Source organism: Apteryx mantelli, chromosome 18, assembly GCF_036417845.1.
Source record: "Apteryx mantelli isolate bAptMan1 chromosome 18, bAptMan1.hap1, whole genome shotgun sequence".
Lineage (NCBI taxonomy): Eukaryota > Metazoa > Chordata > Aves > Apterygiformes > Apterygidae > Apteryx > Apteryx mantelli.
This window is the reverse complement of record NC_089995.1, coordinates 16908575-16930836: the sequence shown is the minus strand read 5'-3', so window position 1 is coordinate 16930836 and position 22262 is coordinate 16908575. Positions and strand designations below refer to the sequence as shown.

Genomic DNA, 22262 nt, shown 5'->3' with positions numbered 1-22262 from the left:
TGGGGGGGGGGGGGGGAAGAGGAAAAAAAAAAAAGCACAGAAACTAACCTGACCCATTATTCACTTTATTTTTGTTCCCTCTCAAAATTTTGAAAGCTGAAAAAAATCCTTGAAAAATTTCAATACTGCCCTAAATTTAATGAATTATTGCTCTGCTGAACAGCAGTAAAGTGTCTGAGTTGTAGAAGCTTCCATGGTCATAAAAGGAGCTTAGGAATACGATTTACAGTTTAAGGAGATAAACGAACAGCTAAGAACAATTCCCCCAGTTAGCACTGAAGTGTGAAAGATGCTCCCATTCCTCCTCCCTTTCTGAGGAGGATCTGCCTTTCTCCAAGATCAGTCACGCTTCACCTTCTTCACGCCTGCCTCTCCCTCTCACCCCTTCAGTCTTTCCTGCTGCCCTCCGATTCCAACGTGGAAGTGTCTCAGTTGCACTGTATTCCCTATCAAAGGGATATCAAAGCCTCACAGGAGGTACAAGGAATGAAAGATGATGTAGCCTCATCCAAACCGTGTGGCATTGCTACTCCAGATTGTTCGGGGAAAAAAAAAAAAACATAATGAAGCTCTTCAGAAAATATTGCTATCAGCTTGTGACTAATGTATGTTCCACCATTCAGCCATTAATTACCTTTAAAGAAGGATTTGTCAGGCATTGTTATGAATCTAATGGAGCTCGTCCCACTTTTTAATTGGTGGAAAATCAGCCGTCAAGGAACATGGAACATCTAATTTTCCAATTAAATTCTGCCGTAGCTTGGAACGTTTATATTGCACAGAGATGTGCCTAGCTGCCTGATTATTATTTGGATGACAGGCAAAAAGGTATATTCTTGAGCTATTTACACTAGCAATCATCTGTTCTTCCTCATGTAAATTCACTCAGATAGGTTGATTTTGTCTCTCTACCGATAAGTGATAGCAAGAATGACAAATGAGGAAGATGACAGATCAACCTGAAGGACACTGCAGAATGCTGAAGTGAAAAATGGGTGACCCAATTCTAGGAAGTGAGCAAAACCATATTATCCTTACAATTTAATGGAAACCAGATGATAACAGCAACAAAGAGTTGCCAGCGAAGAAGATCAAGAGGAACACTTGGGAGAGCTCTGAGGTCAGCCCTTGTTCTGCTGAGCTTCTTGCTACGGCTTTACAATGAGGTTGCCTTGTAAAGAACAGCGAGTCTGGAATGGTGATGATATCTGTTCACAGGCCGCGCTTGGGATAAGATTCCCCTTCTCATGTTTTCACAGAACAGTGTGCCAGTGACATGAAAACAGAAAAGAGGAAAATACACTATTTTTGTGTGTGTTTGCCTTTATTCTTCACCCTAAAATGATGGAAATTAAAGCTGGAGCTATGCTTTAGTTACATTCCATACAGGGAACAGAGAAGATTCCAGCATGGTAATGTTTAACCCCCTGCTCAAAAGTGAACTCCCAAATTTTTGCTGCAGAAAGGGCTGCAGCAAATCCCTGTAAAATCTAAATAACAAAAAATGATGTTTTGTAATTTACACATTAACTCTTCTGAGATTTCAGAGTGTTAACCAAGGAGGAAAAAGATACCCTTACCTTTTGTTACACTAGGAGAACATAGGACCATATTTCACTCAACAAAGCCAAAAACAAACTAAAACCTGTTACACCATAGGTCACAATGTTACTCTCCAAGAGTATGCTGGGTTGAGATAAAATGATTCTGTTTAGTTGATATCATTCTGAATATTGCTTGCATCTATATGGTTTAATACAGACCTCTTTTCTTACTGGTTTTGTTTCTAAAAGATTGTGTATTTCTTAATGGATGGGCAAGATTCCTCTTAAAGTTACCAGGAAGAAGCAATAACTCACATTTTCCTAATGCAAAAGAAAAAAATGTTCCCACAAATATGGAGTTAGGGACATTACGTGTGTGTGTGTGTGTGTATACGCACCTTAATATACTCTATCTTTGAGTCTAAAATAATAGGCATAGTCTAATAGCTACAATCCCCTATAACACAGGATCCTGAAGAAAATACGGTTCTAACATTCTGCCTACACCACAGTCATGGCGAGGATGATTCATAGTCACATAGTTTCTATATCAAGACTAGTGAACATACACAATCACATGGACTTCAAAACCGTGCCCATCACCCAAGTACCCAGGACAAGCCTTTCTCTCTTCCTTTCAGACAGATGGTCTACTCTCATCTCATGCTGCTTGCTTTCTTCTCACATTTCTTTCTGAAGTTCTGTTCTTCAGGATAGCCTTTCCATCTCATCCAGGGACTCTCAAGAGCACAGATCTACCAACTTTGTCCATAGCTATACCATATGGCAAACAAAATTAAGATGAAACAAGCCAATTATTACTTGCAAACTAAGCCAACCCAGACCTCAAAATACCTCCAGGTGCTGAGGATTAATGCAATAACCTTTCTTCCTTATCTCGTGGTGACTGATCAGAAAAAGGACAAAAAGAAAAACTGGACTATTCATTTCAGGGAAGTGGCCCAGTCTGTTGCTATAGATCAAGATATTTTATCAGAATAACAAATGCAAACCTCAACAATTCTTGACTTTTTGAAGACAGGGAAGACTTTCTAACTTTAACTAAAGAAAGGATGATTGCATTGTTTAATATTTTTCATGAGGGCTAGAATTTTCTATTCTTACTCCAAAAAACTGAATATGTTACAAGCAAGACTTTATAACCTCTGGAACCACTGATATGTCAGTCTTAACTAATTTGGTCAGAGTTCTAGGTACTTGCGTAAGACAGTAATAAGACTAGATACCAACAACATACAAGTTAGTCCTAGGCCTACTTTAGACATAACCCAAGTGACCAGAGAATAGCTCCATTTCATAGTAGGTATCCTGTTGCTTAGCATGAGAAACACCATATGAGGGGATTCCTGACTGTAACAGAACTGAGGCGTAACTTGGATATGCCCAACCTCCACTCAGACCTTTGTTAGGAGAGATATGGAACACAATGGAAATTATTTGTTTTTTATCAAATAGCAAGCTGAACTAAAACTCATTACTAGGTATCATATATGTTGTTACCTCAAGCATTTACACAACATATCACACACATGTTGACAGCCAGATTTTGATTCATAATTCCTCCTATGTGTTCTTATATTGTTCACATCTGGTAACCATAAATGGTGCATGTTTGTGTCAAGAAACCTGCAAACAAAAGGCATGTTCAAAGGAAAAAGAGACTGATCAAACTAAATCTCGCCAGGTATTTCGACACCTTCAAGAAAAAAATATCAGGTTTCTGGCCAATTTATCATCAATTATTTTCATTCCCTACACAGATGTCAGACACCTATGTTACATGGTAAAAGATAATTTCAGTGACATATCATTAATCACTAAAAATTCTTTGTTATAAATCCTGTTACCACACTGGTTTCCAAAGATGTCAGACAGAGAAAATTATATTCTACAAATCTCCAATATTTGCTGATTATCTCCTAGTACTGTTGTTGTTCAGAAGAGGGATGATGTTTTCTTTTGTTCTGGCTTAAGAGGCTTCCAGTCCGCCACACTCTATTAGGGCACTGAGTGAACTACCATTTGCTGTATTTACATGGGCAGTAGGACAGTGAGGCCTCTGAGTACTACTACAATATAAATAACAAGGCAGCAACACAATACTGATTCCTGTTTCACCATGAACATTATGATTTAGTCATCAGAACTGAAACAGATATGAAACAGATTATCATACTTTTTTCCATGTTATAACCAGTAATCTAAGAAACTACGAGACCTTGGGAAGGGCAGGGGCTGTCTTTTTGTTCTGTGCAGTGCCTATAAACTGTCCCTTGACCCAGGGACGCTAAGCACTACCAAAAAAAAAACAAGAACTAGCAACAATTCTGGTCTTTAGATATTCCATCCATTTGAAAAAATATATATGTGCAGGAAGAAGCAGAGAAACAGTTGGAACTCAAATAGTAGAAATAAAAAGGGCATTGCTTTCATTAAATTTGATTTCTCATTAAGGAAATGCCAAGGCCTCCCTAAAACCTACTTATATTCGACTACTTACACTCAACTTTGGCATAAACCAGCACTGAACACGCACAGCGCTGCGTGCACGTTCAGGAAGGCTTCACTCCCCACCTCCCCTCGGCAGGGAATGACAAGCCTCCCTGAAAACCACCCTTTCAGTTCTCGGCGCTGCTCTGCTAACGGGGCCACGATTTCACCCCGTCCAGCCGGAAGAAAAACAGAATGAATTAACCTGACAGAGAACCAGGGAGCGAGCGGCCGCGGCGGGCGGGCGCTGCCAGCGGCTCCCTGTGCCCCCGCGACGGCGGCTCCTCCTCGAGCGCGGACCGGCGCCGCCATTTCCTCAGCGGCCAAACGCGAGCGGGCCAAGAGCCCGGCGCAGCGGCCCCAGGGAGGCCGGAGCTGCCGCGCGGCTTCCCTCGCCCCCGAGCGGGCCGAACCGCCCGGCCCAGCCCGGCCCGGAGGCGGCTGCCGAGGCTGCGAGGGCCGGGAAAGCACTCCTGCGGCCGGGCCTCCCTCGGGCCGCGGCTGAGGGGCTCTGGCGCAGACCGGGAGGGGAAAGCGGGAAGGGGCCACGGTGCCGCCCGCCGCCCCCTCAGCCCGCCGCGCCCGCCTGCGCCTGCGCGGCAGGTGCCGCCCCCCCCCCGCCTGCGCCTCGCCGCGCTTTCCCGGCGTGCCACGCGCGCGCTCGGCGCTGACGTCACCGCAGCCCGGCGCCCGCCGCCATTGGAGGTGGAGGCTCCGGCTCCGGCGCTCGCTGCGGCCCAACGGCGGCGGCGGCGGCAGGCCCGGGCGGCGCGGCGCGGGCCGGGGGCATGTGAGGAGACGGGGCCGGCAGGGCGAGGCGAGGCGCGGCACCGCACCGGCCTTCCGCGCCCCCCTTCCTCCGAGGAGACGCCGAGCAGCGGCGGCGGCGCGCGCGCCAGCGGCCCCCTTCCCTCCCCGCGGCCCCGGCGCCGTCGCCTCCGCGGCCGCTGCCTGAGGGGAGAGGCGCCGCCGCCCCTGCGCCGCGCCCCCCGGGCGGCCCCGCCTGCTCCCCCGGCCCTCTCTGCTGCACCACGGCGGCCCTGTACATGAATTATGTCTGCCACAAGCGTTGACCCTCAGGTAAGCGGCGAAGCTGGGCGCAGGGCCGGCTTCCCCCCTCAGGCCCCGGGGCGGGGGTCCTTCTGCAGCCCGCGGCCTGCCCCGGGCCCGAGAGAGGCTCTGCCTCTGCCTCCCGGCTCCTTTGGGGCTTCGTTCTTCTTGTTGGCTAACGCCACAGGCAGAGTGCGTTCCCACTGCCTTGCCAGAGCAGTGGCCATTTCTAAGGAAGGCCGGTGCTGAATGGTGCCTGAAATGCGCTCCTCAACCCCGTTTAAACAAACCCCGGTTCGTTATTAGCCGTTTCTTAAGAGGCTTTTTCCCTCCCCGTAGGCTGCGTGTTTTGTGATGGCGGTATGAGCGTTTTTCCAAAATTAACTTTTTCATTTCCCTCTCTTCTCTTTCCCCCCCGCCCCCGTTTTTCTTTTACTTCATCATACGCTGTGGCTTCCCAGAGACCGAAAGGGCAGGATAATAAAGGTAAGGAACATGCTGAGATCTTGGCTTTTAAGTTGTTGTTGTAACAGATGAATCATGCAGGTAACTGTTTGTGAACAGATAGATGTTGCTGTCAGTCCCTATGGATAACATCTGGAACAAAGGAAGTTGTGCTTGGTTTCAAAAATAACATTAACTGTTACTCTTAGGAGCTTGTTTGCATCCTATTTACTGTTACCGAGTTTACAGTGGGAAGGATTGTGTGTTAGCACTAAGCATACTTATAATAATGCTCTTAATTTCCTTAAAGTAAAGCAGTTTTCAACATAAGAGACCTACTCAAGATATATTTTCACATACTTTTGCATACTGTTTTCTTGCTATATAAATACGGTTTTGTTACGGTACTGCTGTTGACAGATATATATATACCAGTTGTCATAATACATATATCTACAAATTTCACTTAAGTAATTCTAAATAACAATAGTTAATCTACTTTTTATGAGGTAAGACTATGACAATTCCTGTACTTAATCTGAAATTAAAATTAAATAGCAAGTATTTTAAGTAAATACTCTTATTATTGTGATTGCTAATAAGTGTGTAACTGCTGAGGCTTAGAAACTAACTAAATCTTGCCATTCATATAGACCAGTTAAGGTAAAATAAAAAGCATTTAAAATCCAATTGCCTGGAGTCTCAAAAAGTTTGACTCTATATCCCATGTCTATCAATGCTCTTTTACATGCTGTTCTCACTGACAAACTTTCTCAAAATATTCTCATAAATTCCCAAACTTGTTTGTTAAACATCTTATTTCATGTAGCATTATTTTTAATTTAGCTGTTCTGTGAAACAGTTGCTTTATTTTCCCACCACATACTGTGTATGAGCTCTTTTTTTTTTTTTTTAATTTAAAACAAACAGTGAAAATTATTTGAACTGACCTAATAATTTTGCTTCTGTATAATATCTTTCAGCAATGGCTTTTGAATGCTTTTCACATTAATTTATGCTTATGTAGGCCTTTGATTAAGGCAGCTATTTCAATCTCTTGGATACCTCCATGAGAAAGGTGAGGCTTAAATTTTGCTTGAAAGTATTGTCAGGATATCGAGAAACTCAGCAGTTGTTTTTTATAATTAAATACAACCTCACTTGATTTTCTTATTTTAGACAGCTTAACTTAAGCAGTAAATAATATACGCAGGGAGAGCTGTTAATTAGTTTCTGAGATTTCTAATCATGGACTAGGACCTTAGGTGTGGTTTCCCAATATTTTTCACCAAATTCTTGTCAGAAGTAGTTCGCATGAGTTGTTGATTCACTCTCCTGTAGAAAAACTTAACTTTTTAAATTTAGGGATTTAAATTTATTCAAATTTAGTTTTGCGAGCAATATTGCAAAGAAATTATTTGGGGACAAGCGTCATCCTTTTGTCTTTGAAGATTCTTTGTGCCATGAAGAAGAATATGACTCTTCATAAAGTAACATTAGGGTGGGACTGTTTACTGAAATGCTACTAAGCAGTGTTGTAATTTGTTGTAACTTTTTTCTTCCAGTACAAAATGGTTCATTACACCAGAAGGATACAGTTCATGACAACGATTTTGAACCTTACCTTTCTGGGCAGTCAAATCAGGTTAGTGTGTTTGTAACTTAGTTTTGTTTCTTAGGTATGCTATATTGGCAACCGGTTTGTAGAATTGTGTTGAGGGAGCAAATTCCTTAAATAGAAACAGAAAAAGAAATGACTAGCATGTTGTGTTACTTAGTAATACAACTAGCATTTGTGCTCATGAAGCTAATATTACTATGTGCATCCGGATGGCCACAAGTGAAAATGAAGTTAATGCTTCAACTGCTGTCTACTGATTGCTTCTCAAATTGCAGATTATTGATACATTTGGGCTATGACAGACTACTTGATCTTGCAGTTCTTTGATAGATGAGTTACATATGAGAGTCTGGAGGTTCTGCTTTTGGAGGGTCTCCTGATTTGTCTTTAAAATAAGCCTGAAAATTACTGTAGTTGAAATTTGTTTTCAGTGCTTTCTAGAAAAGATTACAGAGTGATTCCACTTGCTTGTTACACTTCAGCAAATTCTTCTTTTGTGTTCTCTGAAATATCTTAAGAATTAAAAATGTGGGCCTTTTAAAGAGTAAGGCACTGAAATGAGAACTCTGAATATGATCTAGTCATTATAATGTACATCACTAAGCATCCATGACTTAAATATCATGATAATAGAAATTATCTTCTAATTCAAGTATTTTTTTAAATCTTTAAATGAATAAAATATCTAGGAACTGGAGACTAAAAAAAGTTTTATTTCACAAATATAAAATACAGTGAGAGAGAGAGACCTAGCAGAAGGACATTATTATTTCTTGGCAAAAAGGCTAAGAGGTATGTTTTAAATAGGACACTTACAGTTCAGCAATCTGAAGCTGATAGATGCCACTGTTGATATTGGTGACATCATTGAGCTAGTTTGCAAAAGAACATTGTTCTACACACTGAAATAAAATAGTATGTAATGTGATATACTGTTTCATTTGTGGAAATTGTGATTCAATCTTGAATGTGAACACAAGAGCAAACATTATCAATTCATATACCACGTGTCAGTTATTCTCCAGGTGTATTAAACACTGTTAGGGAAGCAAGATAGATGGAAATGTGTTACAAGTTTGGTTTGGATCATAGCAGCTTACAGGAGGCCACAGATTGTAGCGCAGTATAGAAATACCTGAGCTTGTCTCAGTCCTATAAGCAGTCTAGACACACCAGCGCAGAAGTCAGGGCAAGCGTATGTATGATAACATGAACTGTGTTCTGAGGTCTGCGCTTTGAGGGTCCTGGTTCCTGAACTGAGCTCAGAGGTCTTCATCGTTCTCTGCAGCCTGGACATGTTCTCCCAACTTCTGCAAAGTTACCATGATTTCATGGGGAACATGTCCTGTTCTCTGGAATCATTGTACTGTGGCGAGTACAAATGCAGGAAGTTTAAGATAAAATAAAGTGAAATTCCCTTTATGCAAAATCAAAAGAAAACTATGTATGTTCTTGGTATCTCTCTCCTCCTTTTCTCTGTGATTTCTTGTCATCCCACTTCCTTATATTTGTATGTAATTTTTAATTATTTAAAACCAAGATATGTTTTCTAATGTAAAATACACTTAACTTTCTACTTGATGTAGATGAAAAATAGAACCATCTGTTATACTTTAATTCTAAGTAATATATTTGTTAGCTGTTAATAAGCCCAATTATTAGGATTAAATGTACAGAGTTACTATGACTTATAGAATTCCATAATTTAACTTTCATATTCTAATAAAGCGATGATGCATGAAAGCATAGCTCCATTGACGGACCTATAAATGCCACAAGAAACGGGCATGCCACAAGAAATTGGCATGCTACAAGAAACAATTGTGTAGGTTGTCTTATATTTTTAAGTGGGAAGTGACAGTAGCATTAATTAGGACTCTCTGAGATTCTGCAGTAAAGACAACCATATCTCTGAACAAAGCCTTATTATCTACTTAGTCAGATATATGCCCTTTAAAGTTACTGTAAAATATAGTTGATTAAAAAAAAGTTTGAAACCAACTGAATTTTTAAAAGTACTTCAAGAAATTAAAAGCCTTGCTGACACAACCAATATATTGGACATCAAAGATAACATATAGAGTGATGATACTGTGTTAAATTTCATCTTTTAAAAATACAAATTAGTCTTTAAAATGAGTATTAAGCATATTAAATAATCAAATGTAATTTGTCTCCTATCTTTGCATGGAAAACTGTACCTAATTAAGGGCACCTGTTTTTTTCCTTGCAAAAAAGTCTAGTATTCAAGTAGCAATAGTTAGTGCAGATCAAATTTGAAGTGTGATAGCTGATTGTTATTAAGCACGCTGAAAGTGGTTTTGAGTGCAGAGGGAACTGAATGAGGTACCGTATACACATACGATATACTCAAAGTAAGGAAGCTATCCCAGATGTACTGTCATCCAGAACCAAAAGATTCTTTGTAAGTGAGAGTGTATTACGAGCAAGCAGAGTGCTTCGGGAGAAAGGAGGATTCCCTTCCTAATTAACACAAAGATTGGTTTAAAAAAAGTAGAAAAGAAGTGCAGAAAGGTCAAGGATAAGTTTGTTGAAATAAACGTACTGCTGTTGCAGTGAAGGACTTCCATCAGGGCTTCTGTTACACTCTGGCATAAAGCCAGTCAAAATAGGTTGAATGTTTTGTGGGGATGTCTGCTGAAATTTTCCTTTAATCCTGTTAAAACCCTTGTGGAAACTTTACAGGCTGTGTGTACAGAAGGTAACGGTCTAAGGAATTGTGTAGAATCGCTTAGGAATATTTTGGGACAAAACACCTGCCTTGTCTCGGCTTATTCTTTTTGATCTTAAACCAAATCTGTAGAATGTATAAAGGTAATAAGTATTACCTAAGAACTATTTACAGCTCCCCCCTTCCACCAGCATTTATATTTACGTTTTTCTTAAATTAACACTTCAAGATAAAACACATTGATACCAATCTCAAAGTCCCTCAGAAAAATGATGTTTTAATATGCTAGATATTGACTCTCTCAGCTTGGGAGACTTAGAAAATTTAATACATTTTAGAGAATCATCTTACAGAAAGGTGGGTTGTGTACCTCTTGTTAATGATAGAACTTGCACATAAATAAAGGCAACAAGAGAAGTGGTAGAGATGATGTGTCTCTTGAATCAAAAATGGATAACATATTTAGGCTGTTTAAATCTCAGTAGTTTCTATGGTGTATGTATAAGTCTTGGCATTTTATGGAGTCATTCTTTATATGGAAAGTAAGGATATTGAATTAGTCTGGCTTCTGGGTTTTGTGGAAGGCTGTCACTGAAAAATGGACAATAAAAATGACTCTAATGTATCAGGGTATTATGCTTATATCTTTAGCAAGGAGTTTCTTACTTAGTTTTCTGACTGAGCTGAGAAATAATCTTACGTTTGGAAAAATTACTAAAATGTCAGTGCAAATTTAGCTGACTCTGCAAAATATGTTTGTTCAATTTTGGAACCTTAACTAAGGTCTGACAGAAGTCTTAGTTCCTCTTCTTAAAAATCATCTTTCTCTGTGAGTAAGGGAAGATTAGCTACTGTTTGACTCATTAACAGGAGATGTTGACCTTCCCTCCCCCTCACTGGTAATTACATTTAGAGTTTCATTTTGGAAGGGCTCCAGTATCTGTGTTTCAAGCTTTATAAGGAAGAATAATACCTATTTTAGAATAATTTGTATTCTTTTGCATTGCTGACTATGAGAAACATATAGAATATTCAAAAAAAAAAAAAAGTTGTCAACTGAAGATTTAGAGTGGAAAGAAAGATTCCTCAGGTCTAAAAAGCAGTTGAGAGGGAGAAAAAGGAGGAAAAGCTAGAGCTTTAAGGAAGGGTCTGCTGGTTTATAACAGGTCAGTCTCTATTTCCTAGAGTGGAAAAGATGGCCTGTTTGGAAGGCCTGTCAGAGGCAGTTCTGCACACTTGTCACTTTACTACTGAGGGAAGGAGACCTTTGCAGAAGCTTGAGTAGGGTCAGTCAGAATTTGGATGGCTTACTGGCATATATCGCATGTTGTATTTGCTTGTGTTTGTCTTTAGCATACCAATCACCTGTAATCTGAGTTTCTAGTAATTAGGTCTACTTATACCAAACTTGGCACACTCTTTTTGTGTGTGATCTCACTGTGGTCTTGCATCTGTGTCAGAAGTAGCCTTTTTGTGTTTTACCACTTGAGGTATGTCTTGCTTGTTAGGAACAGTTGGTCCCTCAAAACAATTCCATAATAAGGACTATAATCATGTTTTCTATTATATATGCTGTTTTATTAAAGCAGTTTCATCAAAAACTTTTATGCAGCTGTCTTCTGGTAACCAGAAAATATTTACTATCACAAATGCTATGAGTCACAAAACGTATTCTGTTATATAAGTACCTTGAAATATTTTGTGATATTGATAAATTTAAAAAAATCTAGATGAAGCCACTAAATAGCCTGTAGTAATGTAACTGAGCTTACATGGTCTCAAAATCTCAAGTACTAAATTCACTGTGAGGCAATACTCCTGGACCAAATTTTAAATGTCCAGATACTGCATTTTAGCCATGAATCTTTCTTTAAATACAAGAAATGCAACTAGCACGGACAGGAAGATAATGCTGCTTTGATGTATAGAGCTACAAATACTTTAATTTCTTACTTGCTTAAAGTGTGAAGAGTGCATCTCTGGTATAGAAATGAACAGATTGCAATAATACCATTTTTAAATGGATTAAGCAGTTTGTGGAATGGAAAATGTGGAGCGTGAACTAAAATCTTTAACTAGAAATAAAATTACTTTGGCCCTATTGTTCTTTTCTGTTTGGTGATGTACAGTGTTGTGGGGTTTTTTTATAAACAAAGTTCTTATATCTGAAATTACCTCTTTTTTTTTCTTTAACAGAACAATAGTTATCCATCAATGACTGATCCCTATCTGTCCAGTTATTATCCACCATCTATTGGGTTCCCCTATTCTCTCAGTGAAGCACCGTGGTCTACAGGAGGAGATCCTCCTATCCCATATCTCACTACCTATGGACAGCTCAGTAATGGAGATCACCATTTTATGCATGATGCTGTTTTTGGACAGCCTGGGGGTCTGGGAAATAATATCTATCAACACCGGTTTAATTTTTTCCCTGAAAATCCTGCCTTCTCAGCTTGGGGAACAAGTGGATCCCAAGGACAGCAAACTCAAAGTTCGGCATATGGGAGCAGTTACAGCTATCCACCTAGTTCACTGGGCGGTACCATTGTGGATGGACAAACAGGATTTCATAATGACACGTTAAATAAAGCTCCTGGAATGAACAGTATTGAACAGGGAATGGTTGGACTTAAGATTGGTGGAGATGTTACAACTTCTGCTGTGAAAACAGTAGGTTCTGTTGTCAACAGTGCTGGGATGACAGGTGCCCTCTCTGGTAACGGTGGATCTAGTGTAAACTTGCCAGTATCTAAACCAACCTCTTGGGCTGCTATAGCTAGCAAGCCTGCAAAACCACAGCCTAAAATGAAAACGAAAACTGGACCTGTAATTGGAGGAGCGCTGCCTCCACCACCTATAAAACACAATATGGACATAGGTACTTGGGACAATAAGGGTCCCGTGGCAAAAGTTCCTGCCCCCCAGCAGATACCTTCTCCTCAGTCTGTTCCGCAGCCACAGCAACAAATTGTTCAGCCTGTTCCAGCTCAGCCTCCTCCATTGACCCAACCACAGTATCAGAGCCCTCAGCAGCCACCCCAAAATCGCTGGGTAGCTCCTCGCAACAGAAATGCAGCTTTTGGCCAAAGTGGAGGAACTGGTAATGATAGCAACTCAGCTGGCAGTACCCAGCCTAACCCTGTTCCAAGTGGTGAATCCCATCCTGTTCTTGAAAAACTGAAAGCTGCTCACAGCTATAACCCTAAAGATTTTGAATGGAACCTTAAAAATGGACGTGTGTTCATAATAAAGAGCTATTCAGAGGATGATATTCATCGTTCCATTAAGTATTCTATTTGGTGTAGTACAGAACATGGCAACAAACGCCTGGACAGTGCTTTTCGTTCCATGAATAGTAAGGGTCCGGTCTACTTGCTATTCAGTGTCAATGGCAGTGGACATTTCTGTGGAGTAGCAGAGATGAAATCACCTGTGGACTATGGCACCAGTGCAGGTGTCTGGTCTCAGGACAAGTGGAAGGGGAAATTCGATGTCAAGTGGATCTTTGTGAAGGATGTGCCCAACAACCAGCTCCGACACATCAGGCTGGAGAACAATGACAACAAACCAGTTACAAACTCCCGTGATACACAGGAGGTGCCCTTAGAAAAAGCAAAACAAGTGCTTAAAATTATTGCTACTTACAAGCACACGACCTCCATCTTTGATGACTTTTCTCATTATGAAAAGCGCCAAGAAGAGGAGGAGGTGGTGCGGAAGGTAAACTTATTAAAAAATTTATTTTATACACAGATATGGGGAAAATGAAATGTGAAGGCTGCTATGGTGGAAAAATGTAAGTAGGAATTCAAAATGTTTTCAGTACCTCTCAGCTTGATGGTTTTGTGTGTTTAACAACACAACAAATCTTTGCTTATTTGTCTGTGACATAATTTCATAGGTTAATGAGTTTCAAAGCAAAAAGTTAAGCAGTGATACAGGTAAAGGAATGTTATGTCCAATTTTTTTGGACTTTGATGTTTTATCTTAAAATGGTTAGTAAAGTAGAAACTGGTTGCTGTTTCAAAATTGGATTCTGCCAGTGATTGCCACTTAACAAGCTTTTTGCCTTATAAATGTGAGGTGTTTAACACTGACCAGAACTGGGCTATCAAAACTGATGCCCTTATTGGCATCAGAAATTTGTACGTCAGCTTTAAGAGCAATCAGACTGCAGCCTCATCTTGTCTGTTCAGCTGGTCTCTCTGGAAAAGAGAGTTGCGTAAAATTGCTGAAATAGTGCTAGAAAGCTTGTGTTTCTTCTGCTGAAGTTACATGTATTATTATTTGGGTAAATAAAGGCTTTCAGTTCCCAGGTCTAATCTGTCTACTAGTTCTTGAAGTCTTGAGTGAGGATGTAGTAAGAGGAATTTGGGCAGTAACTGGGAAAGCGTAATAAAAATATTTACATACACTTTCGTGACCCTCAGTCTGCCCCAAGAATCATCTGTCTCCTACCCATGCCACAACCCCAGTTTCAAGAATGCCTTTCTCTAGGCCATCGGAAAGTAATGGACTGACAGAATAGTAGGTGTTGGGATGTACAGTTACTATCAACATCAAGCAACTCTAAGTGTTACTTCGCTAGTATTTCATACACTTTTTTTTGTATAGCATTTCAAATAAAGCATTTACTTGACAGGCTGGTTTAGTGCAGTTTACGTTTGCTTCAGAACATTTTTGAAGCAGAGGCTTAATGCATGTTCCTGGAGCTGAAATTGAAGTTGCCATTTTAAAGGCTTTATTACCATTTGAAAGTGCAGATAAGATTGCTTTAAAGCATCTTCCTCGAATGTACCCTTAAATTATGAGAGAGAAAGAGATATGTGTCTTAAGAACTTTAGCTCAGGTTCTTCTAGCCATCTGGTATGATGTGCCTAGCATACCTTAATACAGTAGAGGAAATGAGGGTTTAAGATTTGAAGTTTGTCTTGTGTGCTTTCTGTGGGCTTCTACAAGCTAAAGCTTAAATGCCTTTGCGTCAACACTTTGTTCCTTCAGCAGACAATTACCAATTTTTATGTTTAATGCAACCTCTACCTTGAGAAGAGCAGTTTCTTTATGTGCGAGAGAATCCCAAATGGCAGTCAAAAAGCCTGGGCTCCTTTGTCAAGGGTTTACAGTGTGTCGGGGTTGGCTTTGTTTTTAACGCTTAGCCTCTCTGTGACTTGCTGCCAAGTCTGGGGGGGAGAATAATGTGTGTATTTGAGGGGTGGGAGTACTGGGAAAGCTTAAACAGTTGGAGCTTTTTTACATCAAGTAGCGAAAGTGAGATGAGATCTATTCTTCTGGAACAGTTAACTTACTGGCCTAAGGAAAGGTCAGATGGCTGTGGGCTGAAAGCCGAAGTAGTTTTGTAGTTACTGTGCTGATGCTCAGCTATTGGGCTGCCCCCACTTTGGGTTATTTTAATGTACGCTATTTTTCCCACTTTCAGTTCAAGTGGATATGCAGTATTCTTAACCAGGTCATTGCTTTTTAACAAGATCAGTTTTTCCAAAATTGGGTGGTTTTTTTTCCTGCCACATTTAAAACCAAGGATCTAGCTTGCATGATACATCCGGAAATAAACTCTTAAGTCTTATTTAACATTTCTTAGATTCACCTGAACAACTTAGAAAATAGGACAATATGCAGGCAATCCGAGTAGACTGGGGAAGATAGTAGTGCTAGAGAAATAAAGTAAATCAATAATGATGGAGTAGAAAATAACAGATACTGCTCATTGTATTGCAGTCTATAAAACTGTTATCTAGGAAGTTAATGTTTTTTCCTCCCTTCTTTGAATAAACGAATTTTAAAAGCCCAGTTACTGCTAGAAGAGTTTCTTGCAGGATATACACACAACTAAATTCTTTTTGTTGAGAAGTTCCTGCTGTTGAAGTTGAATCATCCTTGACATTCCAAAATTAAGTTTCCTATGACAATTTTTGAAGAATCTGAGTGCTAGTTAAGGTAACTCTCTTACGGCCGAAATGTCTTCTCTGTTGTTTGTATATGTACCATCTTCATTGGTTTTCAAATTGCCATATACTTTTATTCTTCATACTTTGTTTATCAGTAAAATTATTTGTTAAAAATCTGTGCTTCCATTTCATCCCTGTCATCTTTGCAAAGGGCTGGAATTCTTAAAAATCTACACATGGAATGCTTGAACAGTATTTCATTTACACACTAAATGTTCAGTAGGAAAGAATGATTTAATGTAATCTATGCAATGCGAGCCATTAATATCTAAATTCCTTTTTATATAGTTTCAGTTTGTTGCTGGCCAATGTTTCCTTTACTAATACGTGCAGAATATGTTTCAGTGTGTGTCCTGTGAGTTTAACTGAGCTAGGAACCTCTGTGTTAACTCTAAATTGTCAAATTAGACAGCTGTAATATAATCTTGGATGAAGTTTACTGAAGTGCCAAAGGTTCATCAGCATTACCAACATTAAGGACTGTATCATCATGTAGAATTGGGGGAAGATCTGTTCATGGCTGGATATAAGTCCAGCTTTTGATTTGCCATAGTAATAAACTATCTTAGCACATTTTAGTGGCCCAGAACCTGGTAAAGGAGTAATAGAAAGATACTGGCGTATAGAATGAAATAACCAAAGAATGAGGGGCATGAAATCTCTCCTGAACCCTGCTTTCTTTTCTCAGTAAATTCAGTGCCCAGAGCCAGTACGATCCGACTTTGTGTCGGCAAAGTAATTTATGTGATCAAAGTTCATGCTCTTAAAACAACAAATAGTTGCAAAGTTTGAGAGAAAGCTTATTTCAAAAGAAAATGTGGTATAATGTGGTATTAATTATTTACATTCCCTAGAAACAAGCTTGCATACTCTTACAAAATTGTCCTCCAAAATCAAAAAAGCTTAGTAAAGAAAATAACCTTGTTGCAGATTTTAGTATTTTTTTTATGTGCAACTCATGTGGCATGTGGCGTGACAGAAGGGTTTGACCTACTGTAAAAAGTCAGCAGTTCATCTTCACAAATCTGTATTTAACTAGATGTTTCTAATTATTGTACCAGGACTGCTGTACTATCACCTCTGTCCATGATCTGTGTCAAGGCACTTGGCTATTCCAATGTGTAAACCTTGGTGTTATGTTGAAAGAGCTGTGTGGTCCATCTCAGCTCTTGAATTCCCAAACTTACCATTTCTTCTTTTGGGTGATACTTTTATTAAGTATGGTAAAGTGTTAGCTAGTACACGTTAGCAGTTTGGGATACTCATTTTCTTCTAGCGTTGTTTAGAGATTTGCCTGCAGTATGCTTTTTCTGAGCATGTTCGTTGGTGCAGAACTTCTAAGGATGGAACACTGTCCTTCCTCCAAAACTAAAAATTAAATTCATTGCTATTTTAAATTCATTGCTTTTCATTGCTATTTTCAATTCATTGCTATTTAAGATTCATACTAATTGTGTTTCCTGATTTAAAGATAGCATTTATATTTTTTGCGTCAGAGAAAACAAATACTCTCATCCTGCTGATCTTGACAGACAAGACTTAGCAGGAAGGTTGACAGTTACTTTGGGGTGGAGTGTAGGGAATAAGGTTTGACAGGGATAGGTGTCTCAAAATGGATGTTTCTGCAAGTTTTGTGAAAATCAGTCTTTCCTGTATCTGAAGACTATTCATGCTGATGTCGCCAGTGAGAAGTGTGCAACAGGAGCTCCCCTCTGAGATACCAGAGAATTCCCAAGGAGATGAGAACTTAACGAATGCTCCAGTTGGATCTTCAGAGCCAAAATGAACAAAGTTTTGTTAGTCACTCAGAAAACTACTTGTTCTCGCTTGCGGTAGTGCTAAATAGCAATCAGGGAGAGAATCTGAGAGTTAGATCTTCCACAAAGCAGCCATGCTCAAGAGCACGAAGAATTTTTACATCAGACTCCTTGTCAGTTTCTGTGGTTTCAGACACTTGTAAAAAGGAAGACTCAGATTAGCCCCTGAGGGAGAAAGAGAGCAACAAGGTAGGAGGGAACTACGTACTAAATTTGCTCAATGCATAGCACTTTTTACTGGATTAGAAAGGCTAAGATGACTCTCTGAATGCCATGAGCCTCCCACCTACTTTTCAGATACTAGGTGGAAGTGTCCAATGCTAGCCCGTATCCTGTTTGTATGGGACTAGCCCATGAAAATGGGAGACTTTTGAAGAAAATGGGATTATGAGAGTCAGTGGATGACTACAAAGTAAACTTTTTAAAGTTACTTAAGATGGAAATGGGGAAGAATAGGCTGAGAGTATGGTAGAGCATTGAAATGAAGAAAGGGTATTTCTCACCTTAAAAAGGGAAGTAGAATGAACAATTGCTTTTTTGGAAGCCTGAAAACAGGTTTGGTTTGATGCAGTTTTATTCCAGACATGCCTCTTTCTAACCACCTTTTCTTTGAAATGGCAAGCAGCTGTAAGTTCTTTTTATTAAGAACATACTACACTTAATATGTTCTGATATTGTGCCACTAAGAAATGAGTTTCATTGACAGTTGATAATAAGTCAACAGTTAGAAGATAGGGGGAGTATAGATTTAAAAAAAAAATCTATACCCCTTTACACAGTCTGTTTTATTGATCCTGTAAAACAATTTCAGTATTTTTACTTATGTCTTAAGTCTTACATTAAAAACTTTTACTAGACTTGTGTTGACTTCCTTTTATTATGAAAATGCAGATGTTAATATTATTCTGCCTAGAGGCAGAAACGAACGCAGCCCATTTGCAAGTGTAACAGCCTGTATGTGCTCTTTCAGTTGGTCACAGCATAAAATCAGAACTGCTATTAAATGTTCGGTAAACTTCTGAACAAGCTTTACATTCCAAGGGAAATGACTAGGAGATGAGTTTTATATGGAAGGACTCCACAGAACAAGTAAAACCTGAGTAAAAGCTGAAGGTGTTAGTTTAGGATTTGACTGTTGTTTATGCTTAGACTGTTTCACAATCCTCTTACTTGAAATAGAGGGTTTTACTTTACTAAGTAGATTCTGCACAGCTGGGGACCTCAGCTTGTCATGTCATGTGACAGCATAAAGTCTTCTAAGTTCAACATGTCCATCTAGTAGAGTTTCTTCATTTTGGTCATTGGACGTGGTGCTTGAGGTATTGTAGATCACGGTTTGATGCCATATTGAGTCATTCAAATACAGTAAGTATTCAAATTGGGTCTTTACATGCCTATTCTGCAGTATATATTTTGCTTTAAAGACTATTAGGATGAAAAGAAAATCAGTAAGGCGGAGCTCTTTCTATTCCGTCTGCATGGTGTCTTACCTAAAATAAATTGGAAAAATGCACTGGCCTAAAAATCCTGCAACATGTTTTTATGGTAGTTGTTTTTTTTAGGATAGGAAAATATATTTGGGAAACAAAGGCAAATGTCAGGCTATCAATGTTCAGCTTATAAATTGCCATATTCTAAGAAAAATATGATAATATTTTTGAGTTTTTAATAACAGTAAATTGCCCTTTCTGGACCTCCAAATTTGAACCTATGGATGCTTTTTTGGGGGACTTCTGGGACTTTTGGTGCTCTTGAAGCAATTGCTAACAAGTCCTCCTTCTCTTGCTACTGTGTTGCTGAACAGCCTGTATAAGCCCTTTTCTAGAGCCTCTGCTCTAAATAGCTTTATTTGTTTATTTTACTTTGAGACATTTGCTCTTGCTATTTACTGCTTTTGTAGCACATGTTAGATGAAGACTTACAGTAATTGAGGGATGCCTGCAGGTATCCCTTAGATTACCTTTATCTGTTTTCTTTATTTGTGGTTAGCAGAAACTTTTGAGAAAGACTTCAAAGAGCTACTGGCTCTGAACTAGAATTCTTTTAGAAGTTCTTGGGTTGTTCTGTCTAGCCACACCGGTATTATCAGACCATGCAAAAGCATACAACTTTTATTCTGCCTGATTTTTTTTTTTTTCTTATGACTTGTCAAGTATTCCACAGTGTCTCCCAGAGTAGTTAATAGGTAGAAAAAATTGAGAACAGATTTTTTTTTTTTTTTAAGAGAACTCAAATCCTATTATTTTTTGAATGTGACTAAACTCCTAAGTCACTTGTATGTTAAAATTATACTTCTTCTGTGGAATTCTTTAATCTACTGTCTCCTTACTGTTCTTGTAGTGGCTGTGCTGCTATTGCAGTAGCTGAAGTAATCCAGAAAGTAAAATACTGAAGGTCCTGTTTCCACTTGTGAATGTTGATATTCCATACCTTTTTTGCTGTGACCTCCATCTGCTGTCAGTTTGGAGCAACTGTGCTGCTCCATATGAAGCTGCACTTTAATATTTGCATCTTACCAAATCTTTGGACTTGGGTATATATGATATATGGTAAATAATTGCTGCCACATTTTATAAAAAGTGTATAATCATGCTTGGGGATCACATCAGTCCGATTATACTTACCTAAAACTTTTTGCTTGTTAATTTGACTAGAATCTTTCTTAACTATTTTTTAACTTTTTTTTCTCTTTGCAGGAACGTCAGAATCGAAACAAACAATAAGAATAAACATATACAGTTTGCTATATATACTAGAACTGATATTAAATTCGACTATGAGAAACAAAATTTAAGTATTCTGGTGCTGTATCCTGGCATCAGGACAAACTAAAGCTTTCAGCTCCAATATATCTTCTCGTGCAGGGGAAATTAAGTTGTTGCATCTTTAAGTACATTGTAGTTTATTTTTGCCCAAGTGGATCTGCATTAATTTGTATCTTTTTCTATGTAAAATTCTGTAGAAATCATAATAAAGGTGTGTCTTTTTATTTTTTTAAGTTGGTAAACAGTTATATTAACCTACTGTGGACCTATACATGAGCATATTAAAGTGTTAATGCTTCCCAAAGACTTTATTTTGGCTCAAATTATGTTCCTAGCCAGTTAATAGACATTATGGAGAATACATGACAAATCTTTCTTTGTCTTCACCCCAAACCCTGTTTCTTCATGGCAGACGTAAGAAACCAAGCATTGATTTTTGTCATTTAAAAAACTTTAAGATACTGCACTTCAGAATTTTGAAATGAAAAAAATAAATTTCAGATCACTTTGTGCAGCTGCTATGCCTCTTTAGTTATCTGTACAATTACACTTTTAAAATTGCTAATGCGCCATGTTGATTTTTTCTGTCTAGTAGAAAATCAAATTGTCAGTGAGATTGTTTCTCTGGAAAATATTTCCCTTTCACATTCTGTTAACCAGTGCTTCAGTGTGCATTTGTTATACCATATCCTGCCGAGAGTGAGCGAGATGCTTTCTCTCTGCCATAATTCTGCTTTATGGTTTTGTAGCTTAATAATTAAATAATAATGTGATGCTATCAACATTGCAGGGGTTTTGGACAATGTGTTTAAACCTGTTTCAGCTTTCAGGTGTTATTAGTTAATTGCAGATCATTTTTAATCTTTCCCTTCATTATTCCCCCCACCCCCCAAATCCTAATTACATTTAAAGTTTTTATACCAATAATGCTGAGCTTTAACGTAGGAACTAATAGTACGGATAATATGATGGATTATGCCTCAGATGTTTAAAATTGACAGTGTGTATGTCTAATTTTTTTCTGTTGGATGAGTAAAAAAACCTGTTTTAAGAAACTGAATTTGCTGTCATGTTTTTGTGGAGTGAGGGGACCTTCGGAGAACCTGTCACCAACTGGAGTTCCAATTAAGCATGGAAATGGTGCTCATGTCCGCTGCTCTAGCACACTGATCTGCACGTGTTTATTGTAGAGGATCTTTTACTATATTAGAAAGCAAATATCTTCTGAAAACTATTTACTCCAAAAGGACCTCCAATTTAAATAAAGTTTAAGCTGTATCATTTAGACTTGTATTTAGAACGTATAACTCTGTCTCTGGACTGTTACTGCCTGTAAGGGGTAATGGACAGCATCAGATTAACTTTTTCCTCTAGGAGAATACAAGCCTTAATAAACAATACATATTTAGCAAGTTTGATGTCATTTTCATTTTTTCCCTACTTTCAGTTGTCTTCCTATGTTACAATAACCCCTTATACAAACTCATGAGTTAAGTCTAATTTGAAAAATGTATTGGTTGAATAACATAGATGCTCGCTCTCAGCACACTTTATATTTGCTAAAATCTTTCACAGGACTCTGCAGAGAACATTCAAGCCGCTTTGAGTGTTACCATTCCTCAGAGGAAATATATGCACTTTCAGTGGTTGTCACTTGTACTTTCCATTCTCCTTGTATGGTAGAGGAGCTCCAAGAATTGGAAGTTGACCTACAGCCTTCAGGAGAAGGTATTAAGACCTGGGTCACTGAGATGAGAATAGAACTTTTCAAATAGAAGTAAATCTCTCTGAACTTTTTCTTTTACGGGTGTTGGCTGTATTTCACAACTCTTAACTTTCAAAATTTGAC

General features: G+C 38.9%; 1 protein-coding gene across 3 annotated transcripts; it reads left to right on the top strand.

Annotated features, from left to right (window-relative positions):
* The first annotated feature begins 4943 nt into the window (after nucleotides 1-4943).
* On the top strand, nucleotides 4944-21825 carry YTHDF1 (YTH N6-methyladenosine RNA binding protein F1). Of its 3 annotated transcripts, XR_010885969.1 has the most exons (6): nucleotides 4944-5135; nucleotides 5567-5591; nucleotides 7115-7194; nucleotides 12059-13585; nucleotides 19989-20197; nucleotides 20345-21825. XR_010885969.1 is itself a non-coding variant. In XM_013940153.2 (5 exons), exons 1-5 carry the CDS (start codon nucleotides 5109-5111, stop codon nucleotides 20369-20371), a joined length of 1686 nt encoding a protein of 561 aa, XP_013795607.1. In that variant the 5' UTR covers nucleotides 4945-5108; the 3' UTR covers nucleotides 20372-21825. The 3 variants fall into 3 exon arrangements, 2 of the variants coding, with proteins under 2 accessions (XP_013795605.1, XP_013795607.1); XM_013940153.2 differs by lacking the exon at nucleotides 19989-20197 and having other exon boundaries at nucleotides 4945-5135; XM_013940151.2 differs by lacking the exons at nucleotides 19989-20197; nucleotides 20345-21825 and having other exon boundaries at nucleotides 12059-19979.
* Nucleotides 21826-22262: the final 437 nt, after the last annotated feature.

Coding starts and splice junctions, on each gene's coding strand:
- YTHDF1 (XM_013940151.2), top strand. CDS start 5,109: ATGTCTGCCACAAGCGTTGACCCTCAG. Junction 5,136..5,566: donor CCACAAGCGTTGACCCTCAG/GTAAGCGGCGAA, acceptor GTGGCTTCCCAG/AGACCGAAAGGGCAGGATAA. Junction 7,195..12,058: donor TTTCTGGGCAGTCAAATCAG/GTTAGTGTGTTT, acceptor TTTCTTTAACAG/AACAATAGTTATCCATCAAT.